Source organism: Echinops telfairi, unplaced genomic scaffold (genome assembly GCF_000313985.2).
Source record: "Echinops telfairi isolate 266 unplaced genomic scaffold, ASM31398v2 ScPeMD7_25;HRSCAF=90, whole genome shotgun sequence".
Lineage (NCBI taxonomy): Eukaryota > Metazoa > Chordata > Mammalia > Afrosoricida > Tenrecidae > Echinops > Echinops telfairi.
Window position 1 is genome coordinate 16,870,544 of NW_022103922.1, and position 12,475 is coordinate 16,883,018.

At 46.9% G+C, this 12,475-nt stretch overlaps 1 protein-coding gene across 2 annotated transcripts in view; it reads right to left on the reverse strand.

The window, feature by feature from the left end:
* Positions 1-12,475, reverse strand: part of BNC2 (basonuclin 2) — a 332,447-nt gene that overhangs the window by 11,822 nt on the left and 308,150 nt on the right. For both annotated transcript variants that reach the window (XM_030885343.2, XM_030885344.2), the window contains one exon: positions 7,203-9,175. In XM_030885343.2, coding sequence (XP_030741203.1) covers positions 7,203-9,175 — 1,973 coding nt within the window. The remainder of the gene's footprint in view (positions 1-7,202; positions 9,176-12,475) is intronic.

The following is a 12,475-nucleotide window of genomic DNA, read 5'->3' on the forward strand; positions in this document are numbered from 1 at the left end:
AGTGTTTTTTTAATACCATTACTGAACTGCTGAAATGGATGCTAATATAGCTTGGAGTGCTAATGTCAAGTCCTGGTAATAAAAAAGACAGACTGCTGAATGAAATAATTTCAAGTAAAAAATAGAACAAAAGTGCTCTCTCTCTTGCTCTCCACTTTTATTGAATTGGGACTGACTGAGCCAATTGCTTTAGAAGTCTGTAAAACACAATTACTAGTGAGCGGGCTGACCCACCAGTGCCCCTCGGTGACAGAGCAGACTAAACGGGCAGCAGAGTTAGAGCGGCTGCCCCGCTTTCCCAATGGTGCTGTGCTGGACCCCGGCACCCCAAATGGGGCTCTCTTCACGGGAAAACTCTTGTTAGTGCCCATCAGGGCAGGAAAGCAGCATCCTGCATCCTCCTCCCAAATGAAGATGTCCGCTTTGGTGGTTAAAGATGCTCTCTGTCTTTCGATTTCATTACGTGTGTGGGTGTTGGTGTATAAGCACCCATAGTATACTAAGTGGGTGTGCTGAAATCAGAATGGCAGGCTGCTTTCTGAATGGCTGGCAGGCATGCACACGGACATATACAACAGCAAAATGGAGGCATCATGTGATACATGTTCAGTTAAAAACAACTGCCTCTTTTTTTTGTGGTCTCCCCCTCAAGGTGAAGTTGAAATTAGAGCAAACAAGAAAAAGAATTAAACTCGAAGTGGGTAACATTTTTCCCTAGTTAATAAAAGAAGTAATAAACTCCATAAAGTACTAGAGTTAAGATCACCAGGACTCTAGGCAGAGCAGCTTTTTACTAGGAATTTACAGCTCCTGTTTTAATTCAGGCAGCTTGCATTAGGACATAAAATCTAGGTATTTTTTTAAAAGCGTAGTTCTAAATGTTAAATAACAAAAGAAAAATGATCCTTTCCTTAAAAAGTATCCTTTCTTTCTTTTGCCATCTCAGACTGTTTGCCTCTCCCTCCCTCCCTCACACACACACCTTGGCACTCACAAGTCCAAGTTACTGAATCTCTTTTTTACGAAACTGTAATTTTTTTGGCAAGTGCAAATGCCTTTCATATTGCCACGTTCATTTATTTGAAGCTTGTGGGAGACTTTCGGCAAAAAGATTTAGTTATTTCCGAGGCTTTCAAAGAAAAAGAAAGTGTTCAGCTCAATCTTCAGTAGGAAATTTAAACAGAACGGACCGTCTCTCTCCTCTTAGCACGGCAGTGAACCCCCATTTCCATGGAGAGGGTGCCGGTAGAGAGAACCAACCTCCACCAGGGTTGGTGCAAGTGATCGTCCATGCCGGGGCACCTTCCAAGCCGGCTCCTAGAGGACAATGTCTTCTTCTTCTTTTTAATCAGAGTAAAATGAAGTCCCCAAATGAGTGTTTCTAATGACTAATTATGTATCAGAGTGATGCACAACAATCAAGTCCACCCGAGGGGCGGATGGGTGCGGGAGGGAGGGGAGGGAGTGACAAGCAGGTAAAGGCCCCTTCGAGAGGGCCATCATGGGAAACACTGCTGCCCGTTCACTCAGTGTGCGCGGATCCCCCAGATGGATCACTCGTGACCGAGTTTTTAAGATGAAGGTGGCAAGAGAAGTGGCCTGTTCCTCTCTAGGGAAGAGAATAAATAAGGGACACACAGAAGCATTGCTCTTTTGTGCAATGGCAGGCTTGCAGCCCCCCGGGATATAAGGCTAGCGCCCATCAAAAGTAATTTTTACAATTCTCCTTGTATCACGCAAGGGACACCGTGCTGGCTCTTTGGCCAGCAGTGTGGAAGGTGGTGGAAACGAGGGGAGTCGTTCTTGTTGTGGAGGAGAGAAAGGTCAGCAGAGGCTTAAATGCGCTTGTCTTGTATCCAGCGGGCCCGCGGGAGGCCATTGGGAAGATCTGAGGCTGACTTGAGGCCTGACAGTCTCTCCTCCTGCTACAAGGAGACCGTCGTGTTGCTCTTCCCCCAGTGGACACAAAGAACCCCAGGGGCAGGCATGACATGAAGTTTATCTTCCTACCAAAGTTTTGCTTCAAGAGGGCACAACTAGCAATTACTCAGGAGAGGGCTTTATTTTGTTTGCAGGCTTTTGAGGGAAAGCAATGGAGATGAGTGTAAACGGCCTATTGATCTGCTGGTTCTAGTGTGAAACCAGAGTGTGCACGCGCGCGCTCACTTCCCTCTCATCTAAAAGCCAGAGGACTTCACTGTATCTAAAAGAATTTGAGAGGCCAGGGAGCTGTGGGTTGACTGGCAAAAAAATGAAACTGTTGAGGTCTTACAAATGCTCTTTTCTTACTTGCGGATAGTATTAATGAACTGTATTTGACAGCTAATTATATTAGGGAAAATATACTAATAGTTATCTTGAACTGGTGTTAAGTGGCTCATTTCTTGGAGCTATTGTCTGCTGAAATCCTCTGTAATTATTGAAAAGCTCTCTCTAAAAAAGTTTCTCTTTTAAGTTTAAACACAGAGAAAAATGGGAAAAAATGGATGTTGCTATGCTGCAAAGGTGCTAACAGGAGGCAAGTCGCCTGTTTTCGCATCTTCACCTCTGTTGTTAATGTATGCAGTGGCTCATCAAAGGTAGCTCATGTTAATTTATGACGGCACACCTGTACAGGGCTGGAAGTCAGGTAATAAGACAAGCAAAAACTATACGCCTCTGCTTTTTAGCTACAGCTACCCAGAGGCCTATATAGGAACAAATTTAGTTCTGGAGACATCAGCAGGTTTTAATAAACCAAATACAGATGTCTTACTCCATACAAATCAAGAAGTTTCCATGTTTAAATCTGGACTGATTTAACTAGCATCCAAAGAGAAGGCTCACACCTAGCATCAATGGCTGCCTCATATTTATTTATAAATCACCCTAAGCAAATATTTTCTTTTTGAATTTGTTCGTGGGGAGGAATCACCTTTCCTACACCTTGAGGATCCAACACATACAACTTAACTTTCTCCTCAAACTCGAAACCAACCAGGGCAATCCGTGGTCACTATTTCCAGAGAAGAACAGAATGAGGATGGTGGAACTCATTTAAGGTGAAAAACACAGAGATGGTGACTTCTTTCTAAGAAGATCGTCCAAATTTCTGGGCACAGCATCTTCATTTTGGCCAGAGGCATTTACCAATGTCGAATGACTGCAGTAGGCATAATGAACTTTACTGGATTACCCAATGATAAGGACCGTTAGGCCAGAGGATAAAAGGGTACCTAGTTGTTTTCTGAATTAAAAGAGGAATTGATAAATGGGCTTCCCACTCAAAGAGAAGTGATCCATGGCCAGTCAACCTTCCTGGGATACAAACCAAGTCGAAATTGAGAAATGACCAAAGGAAACTAAACCGGAGGCTGTCAGTTGCCCCTGCCTATGGTGACCCCATCTCAGAGCAGTAGGGTGCTCCTTGGGGCTGTCAGTGGCTGGTTTGGGGGAAGCCAACTGACAGGAATTCTTTCCCAGGTGCTTCCCAGGGAGCTTGCCCTGCTGGCAGCTGAACACACTCACCAATTGCACCACCCAGGCAACCCCACCGAAGTCCAGCTAATTCTGACTCCGGCACTGCCTTCAAAACCATTGCTTTGATGAAGCTACTTTGACGTTCTCCCCAAGGAGAATTCAGATGCCCATTTCAAAACTGAGGGCTAGGACAGAGGTTACTGTTACTAGGTGGTCAAGGTCAGCCTCCTCCCCCGACAGATCACCACCTCAGTAACAGAGAAGTCGGGAGACAGGAAAAGAGGAAGGTCATGGGTAGGCACTTGCACGTCTAGTGTTCTATAGAGAAGGTTATGGACACCCACTTGAATACTTTCGCAACTGCCTTTAAGAATTATCCGTCTTTAGAGAGAGAAAATCGTTTCTGCATCGCTTCCATGCTTCAGAATCAGTCAGTCTACCAGACACCTGGGGATGGGACGCACTGGAGTTTGTGTATGTTAACTTGCTCCTGACATGCTTGCTTTGGGATTGATGGAATTTACTCCCGTTTACAACTACCCGTGCAAGGCCACCTTTGAAACTGCTTAGACTCCTCAGCCCTAACAACCTGCAACCGTTACTTCTCCCCTCCCCAGACCACACAAGAACCTTCCTCTTGATCTTATAAAATCTAGAAAAGCTGTAAGCAAAGACCGGGAACATTCTGTGCACTAACTGCCAAATCTAAAGCCCGGCTCTTCACCTATCTCTCCTGCCACCTTCTCATCCTGCTTACCTGGAACGCGAGCCCAGCAACCACCGAGGTATAACCACTGGGTTGAAATGGAGCAAGGCCTGTGTGCTACTAACTCCTGCAAGGTGTTGTGAACACAATGATGAGGGTGGTTTTTGTAGAGCAAGAAGAGGCTCTCTCTGTTAGCTCTTGCACCCTCCAGGCCCCACAAGGAACCCCCTCCATGCTCTATTTGCCCAAGGAAGATGCTGTGGTGTCCAGGATGGAGGGACGGAGGCTCTGGGGCGAGGAAAGGCGTAGGCCTGCGGACAACAGGGTTAAAGACAAAGGAGGCCTTCTGTTTGGGACCGTCTGTTGGCTCAGGGAAAAGTAAGAAAGCCTGTCTTTGCTTCACGGTGAATCAGCAGGGGAAAAAGGCGAGCCACAAACTTCCTGGGGTCCTTGTGACCAACACAGACACGCTTCGGGGAAAAGCAGAGATGTGGCCCAGGAGGCTCTGGGAATGCGGAGGAGATTCAATTAGAGGCCCACATTAGTTGATGAACTCATGATAAGAGGCTGACACAGGAATACAATCACATGTCAGCATCTATTCCTACCAGCCAAGGCTGGTCCCCTGCGTGCGTCACTGTGTCTGTCTGCTGTCTGTGGCAGCTGCACTTGCACGACACCGTGGATTAATTCAAGCCATCGACTCAACAAATGTTTCCTAAGTCAAAGCTTTCGACCTGGAACCAAAAACCTCTGCGTATTCAAGAAAGGTTTTAGGATTTCTATTTTTTTTTTCTTTTAAAAGAGGCAAAGCTTTCAGACAAAGAGTTAAACGTAAAACCCACTCAACAGTGTTTGATGTTTCCATTTCTTTATCTTCATTTACCATGTGTGATTAAACTCCAAAAGTAAGAATTCCGGTGTGATGCGATCAGCCGTCTTCTGAGGGCTGCTCTGCCCTGTGTGTCTGAACCCATGAGACTGTTCGCCCTCTTCTTCCCACAAAGAACACCGAGTTAGTTTTGGCATGGCTACTCACTGCCAAGCTCACAATCCCTAGAATGAAAAGGGAGATCAAAATATCCCTCTGCTATCGATGGATGTTTTTTTTTTTAATCTCCAACGAGCCACTCTATCGAAGCATCTCCTTATGGTTCGAGGACATAAAAACACAGCACTGTGTTTGCTAGTGGTTGGACATAAAGGAAAAGTGCCAACTGCAGGTGGTTAGCATCTTGGTCCCGTAGCTACTTATCCCAGGGTGTGAGGACTTAAGATATTTTCAGCAAACCAACTAAATCATGACAGGAATCCATGCAAATAAGCAAAGATTTTGGCTTGCCTTCAAACATTCCATTTCCATAAATATTTTAAGCAGGATTTCATGAGTCTTTTATTTTTGTTTTTTTTTAAATCCAATGCATTAACCTCATTATCACTTGTGCACTCTTTCAAATTTAAGAGAACCAATCCGACTCACAAACGTTGGGGGCGGGGAGGTGGCGTCTAGTAGTGTGTTCTGTCACTCAGAGTCCAACGTCTCATCTGACGTGTTCCGGGGCTGTCAGTGATACAGTGAAACTGCGGAGACCTCTGGCCATAAAACATGTTCACAGAACGAGGTAAATTGGAAAGGGGGTGGGAGGACCTTTCAGAGAGCGCATTGTGCTTCCCAGGATGGTTTTAATGGGACAAAGAACGCAATTCGTGGTTCTTAGTTTGCTTTTCATGGATGGGACTTCTTTGATGTCCATGAACGGCTATCTATGTGGATATAGATATGTGACTACTGTTTTAGAAAAGGCTGACTTTCTAAAATCGAGACAGGTACCTTGAGAAGTACTCTTAAGGTGGGACGAGCACCAAGAAGTGGGTCGCGATGAGTGAGGATGGACTACAGGGCTGGGGAAGTGGGAGATGGCTGCTTGGAAAGGTCTGAGTTCTTACCATGTTATTACACTTGGCTCTAAAAAGGGACTCTACAAAACGCCACCGAAGGACCACGGCGGCTACATGGGAAAGAACTAGCTGGTGTGCACACGGCACCAGTCGGGCCACGTCTTATGTGAACAGAGCGCTCTGCTCACGGATATCGCAAGTGCAGGCCAGCCACGCTGCTCCCCCAACCCGACAACCATGACAGGTTCCCTTTCTATAACGTTTTCTTTGGGATTAAAAAAAAGAAGAGTTGTAGGTTTGAGACCAGCTGCTTCTGTTTGAGCCCGACTTTCTGCCCTGCAGCTAGCATAGCTTGGGTGTGATGTCATCTGAGGGCTGGACATGAAACTAGACATATACGCTCGCCTCGCCTGCCATGCACAGTTCCCACGGGAGACTCCACTCTAGAGACGGGCTCAGAACCCCTGGGGCATTCAAACCAAGAAACCCACACCACACCGCACCACACCACTTCCCCATTAACGACTTCTCTGGTCACATTGTCTTCTGATACTTTTCTCCTTCTTAAAAGAATTCAAGGACACACTGCACACTCATGTAAGGAAGGGTAACATTTCCGGTTATACCTACGGAGATGCAGGCTGTCTCGATGTCCTGGACCTATGGTTCTTTCCATCCGTAAATTTCTGTTTCTATATTGGATAAACATGTGTGTATGAAGACAATATATTGGTTTAATTTAAAAAGCCACATGTCAAAGCAGAAATATCTATTTCTAGATAACAGAAGCTGCGGCTTCTAAAGTGAAGGGTCATGGGAAAGCAGGGAACGGTGTAAATAGTTAATGGTTACACACCTCAATGCATGGAAACACACACACGCGCACGCGGGCACGCACACAGCGCACAGAAAAAAATGGCGTGCATTACTGGATAGGATGGCATATGACTGGGCATGCTTCAGCATCACAAGCACCGACCCTTCATGAGCATGGCAGCTTGGTTATCACGGTCACTGTGGACAACCCTCACAAGGCATCAAAAACATCTACGTCATGGTCTTTAACATTCAGCTTAACATGAGCGACACTGGTACCCTCCCCACCCCCAGCAGGAGCAGCCAATGGAGGTTTACTGACCTGTCCCTGCTGCGGCGAGAGGGGAAGGCGGCGTTGCAGCCAGCCACCGTGCAGACGTGCATCTCTTTCAAGTGAACGTTCCTGTAGTGGAGCTTCACGCTGTAGGAGCTTTTGAAGCTCTTCTTGCACACATAACAGATTTTGGGGTCTGGGCTAGAACACAGGTCCCCTTCCGGGGAGAATTTCTGGGGGCTGCCATAATTCAGAGACGAGGCAAAACTCTCGTGCAGGGCGGCCATGCTGGCCCCGCCACCATTGTACAGTCCGTACTGGCTCATGTAAAACATGTCGTAGGTAGGGTCTGCGAACTCTTCCTTCACCTTGATGACGTCCTGGTGGGAGGGCTCGTTGTGGTCCCCGTTGTCGGGCCGCTCGCTGCCCATCAGGACCTTGGCGCCCACTTCGCCGTGCAGGTGCTCATCGCCTTCCATGGATTCCTCACCGAGCTTGGGCTCCGAGCACTCGGACTCATTCTCAAAGTCCCGCTCAGGCTCCTGGTCCTCAGACGTCATGCTGTCGGCCCTTCGAATTTCAGTCCTTGAAATGCACCGGGTCCTGTTATGCTTAGAAAAGTCCTTCACAGACATCCCTGGGCTCATCTCCTCTTGGGAGTGGCAATGATTGTCGTGGCTCCTGTCGTTGACCACGGCTCCACCGTCGGTGGGGTCGTCGTCTTCGTCGTCAAACTCGTCAGCTGTGTCGATGATTTCCTTCTCGATCTTCACAGGCATGCTCGACTTCCGCGGCTTCTTCTTGGGCGCCAGGTCGGCACCAGGCTCGTGGGTGGCCATCATCACAGCTGGCACCATTGGCTCAGAGGGTGGGGGTGGGTGCGGTTCCATGGGACCACTGGGTGGAATGAGGGGGCTGGTGGGGAGGGAGGTTGGGGGACTCACCATTTCCCCCGGAGTGAGTAAACTTCTATAAAACGGAGGAACGGGCTGGACCGTCTTTAGCCCAGAAAACGCCAAATGGCTAGGGAGAGGGCTCTGCAAGGCAGGGTCGAGTGGGGGGGTGCTAAAGCCCATTGGGGGCCGGCCAGGGCTCGTGAGGGTCAGGCTTGATTTTGTACTTGCTATCACCGGGGTGGCGGCCCCCGACGTGGCGCGGATTAAGTCTTTGTCTCGGTTGTTCCTTAGCATGGGCATGTGAAGGCGAGGGTTGGGGTTCGCGCTGTGGCGATTCCGGCTCCGCAGGGAGCTGAAGACCATGTTGCAGCCTTCGATGGTGCACCGGTGCTTGATCTTCAGATGAACAGCATTGTAGTGGATTTTGAGGGTGCCTTTGTCATAGAAGGTCTTGCCGCAAGCATTGCAGAAGACCCTTCCTTTTCTGGAGGCTGACCCCATCCTTCTCATTCGGTGAATCCGAAATGAGCTTTTGGGGTGCTCGGTTTTGGTTAGGTCACTGACGGGGACAGAATTCTGAATGGGGGACACACAGGCTGGCTCTGTTTTGGGCTCCACGTTTGTAATGCTAGTCAGGGCATTTCTATTGGGTGTCTGGTCATTCTTATAAGGGGTGGGAGACACTTCGGACTCACTGCTCTCATTATAGTCGTTCTGCGTTAAAAGGCTTGGTTCCCGCAGCCTCAGCCCCGGCTGCTCCAGCAGAAGGCCGTTGGGAGGCAGCCCGAGCAGCGGGGCGGAGACCGGGTTGATGTACTGGAAAGGCAGCAGAAAGGCAAGGCTGTTCGGGATGTTTTCGAAGTGGTGGATGCTGGAAGGGTTGCTGCTCTCCAGGTGGGCGAGGAGGCTGGGGCTCCTGGTGCGATTATTGCTCTCGATGAAAGTCCTGATATCGGAGTCTGTCTTTGAAGACGGTACCGCCACCGCCTGCCCTTCTTTCTCCTGAATTGCCATCAGCTCCACTATGGATTTGGTTTCTCCGAACCGCAGAAACTGCTGCAGGGTGATAATCTCCTCTTCTCGAGACATGATAGCCCAGCGGTCCAGCACCTTGCCGGCAGCATCCTAGAGGCCGCATCAAAGAAACAACAAAGACAAACACGGAAACTTATTGATTGTGCATAATTATTCACGTGCATTTGAAGGTGCTCTGCCTGTTCGTGGAAGGCAGAGCCTCTGCGAGAGCAGGAAACAGCATGCGAGCCCGGTTAATACCCGCCGACCCACACAGCAAACTTTTCTGCCATGCAAATACAGTAATTAGAGTCACAGTTAGAGAAACAGATTGAGTTTAATAATGCCAGAGCAAACAAAACATAGACCACTGGGGCTCTGTGATCTAAAACGCCTCCAATACTGCTACTTTAACAAAAGTGATCTATGTTCCATGCAACTGTTTAGCATACATTAGTATAAGATGTGAACACTCGCTGTGCCACCCACGCTTGGTGCAAAAAAAAGGGGGGGGGTCCCTCCAGTCTTATTAAAGAGGGACACCATGGGAAAGAACTGAGGACATTTGGCAAAATTTACTTCTTCAACACAAGTAGACACGACGTTGGATTCAGCCAGAGAGAGTCCTTTCAGGAGGGGTGACGCACATTTCTGAGTCAAAAGGTGAATGCAGCGGCATTGCCCCTCCCACCCCCACCCACAGCTGTCTTTCCCTCCTCTCCTTCGTCAGGGCGATCTGAGTTTCGCCTAAAAGTAGGCAGTTTTATAAGGTACAGCAAGGCAAACTGCGCCTGAGAAAAGGAATTGGGCTTTTCCTGATAATTGATTGTAATCCTATGACTCCAAGTTTGATTTAGACTTAAAAGTAGGTGGCTTTTTTATGGTCTTGTTATAAATGACAGTTATAGATGTTTAGAGAGTAACCGTGTGATGGATTTAGAGAGAATAAATGCGTAAAAATGTTGTCTCTTCTGGTAGCAGGGGCAGTCCACAGAGAATACACACCAGTAATCACCAGACTATGTGTTGTTAAATATACATTAAAAAGCATTTTACACTTTCATTTTTGCTAGTAACTGAGATTTGCCTGGAGGTAGAACTCAGAAATCCTACAATGTAATGTCAGGCAATGCATTTCAGCATGGATTGAGACCAAGCTATTCAAGCACTTAAATAATGACTCTGACATTTTCTAGGGCACAGTTTCAACCAACAGGACAGACCACTTGGCAACCCTCTGTGAGCGACACTGGTACCCACCTCGACCATCCATTTACGAAATCAAGAACAAAAACGGCAAGGTAGATTTTCCTCCTAGCTTAAGGTGACCGGACGTCCCGCTTTTGGCGGGACAGTCCCAATTTTGAACAATTTGTCCCGTGGCCCGCGGCGTTTTAAAAAAGTCCCGATTTTTTGAAAGAATGCACGACAAGCTAGGGTATATGGTTTTTGGCTGCCATGTGGCTATTTCACCAGGATATGAGGTTTATCAATGGTGTCCCGCTTTACCAATGTTGAAATCTGGTCACCTTATCCTAGCTGGAAGCATCATAACCTTCCACTGGGAAAACCCAGGAGATGCCACCTTTACCAGGGATAGAAGCTACCATCTCCACTAGTAAGGCTCAAGCACATTAGGAAGGGCCCGGCACCACTGCTTCGGTGCATTCTTGAAGGAAACGTAGGACCCCCATTGTCATGGTGAGAAAACCAGAACTGAAGGGTCCCATGCAAAATAGTGGCCAACCCACTTCAAAGGGTCAAAATCAAGCAGTATTTTTTAAAAGATAAATTTCTTTCTTTTCACTGCCATCTCGTCAAGACCAACTCAGGATGACGTGACAGGGCAGGGAAGAACGGGCCTCTGAGTTCCAAGACTGTAACTCTTCACGGGAACCCAAGTCCAAACCTTCTCCCGTGGAGTGGCTAATGCTTTCAAACTGCTGACCTTGTGGTTGCAGCCTAACCTTGTGGATAGTAGCCCACCCAGGCTCCTAAAAAGGAAAAAGAAATTGTCAGACCATTTTAGTCCCTGCTAAAAGTTTTAAAAGTTCTTATTAGTTATTATTTTAGATTAATATTATCAAATTATTTTATTAAGATTAATAAATTATACTATTTTATAATATTATTATAATAATAACTATTGTGTCAAGCACATTTGTACATTTGTTGCCATCATCATTCTCAAAACATTTGCTTTCTACTGGAGCCCTTGGTATCAGCTCACTTTTCCCCTCCCTCGCCGCTTTCCCCTCCCCCATGAACCCTTGATCATTTATTTTGTCATATCTGACACCATATGACGTCTCCCTTCACCAACTTTTCTGCTGTCTGTCCCCCAGGGAGGAGGTTATATGTAGATCCTTGTAATCTGTTTCCCCTTTCTCCCTCACCTTCCCTCCACCCTCCCGGTATTGCCACTCTCACCACTGGTCAAGGGACATCTGTCCTGGATTCCCTGTGTTTCCAGTTCCTATCTGTGCCATTGTACATCCTCCGGTCCAGCTGGATTTGTAAGGTAGAATCGGGATCATGATAGTGGGGTGTGTGTGTGTGTGTGAGGAAGCATTCAAGAACTAGAGGAAAATTGTAGGTTTCATCATTGCTACACTGTACCCTGATTGTCTTGCCTCCTCCCCGCAGCCCTTCTGAAAGGGGATGTCCAATTTCCCACAGATGGGTCCTGGGTCCCCACTCCCCCTCATTCACAATGTTGTGATTTTTTTTTTTTTTGGTCTTTGATACCTGATACCTGATCCCTTCGACGCCTTGTGATCTCACAGGCTGGTATGCTTCTTCCACGTGGGCTTTGTTGTTTCCCAGTTAGATGGCCCCTTGTTTATCTTCCATCATATAGGACCCCAGATTCTATATCTTTGGACAGCCGGCACCATCAACTTTCTTCACCACATTGGCTTATACAATGTACAAATATATATTTGTAACATTTTTATTTATTTTACTTATGTAACATATGATATTTGGCAACATATGTACAAATGTGCTTTGTACACAATGGATGATAAGAGTTGTATGAGCCCCCAATAAAATGATTTAAAATAATAACAATATAACAATAGGACTTTTAAAAGATTAGCAGGGACTAACATGACAGGACCAATATATGTAAGATCCTAGACATACTAGACCAGGGACATGGGGGGGTGGGGGGCGCGTAATGTTTGAATCAAGGCTGAAGATTAGTTAATAGTATTGCATCAATCTTAATTTCTGGCTACAACAATTGTACTAAGGTAGCCTACGAACTTCCACTAGGAGAAGTAGAGTTTGGAACTAAGGGAATTATACTATTTTTGAAATAAAAAATCTATCTCCTAGTGGAAAGCCTTCTTCAGGCTTTGGATAGAAGAGTGTCCCTGATCCGTAATGGTCTGAATCATGACAGTG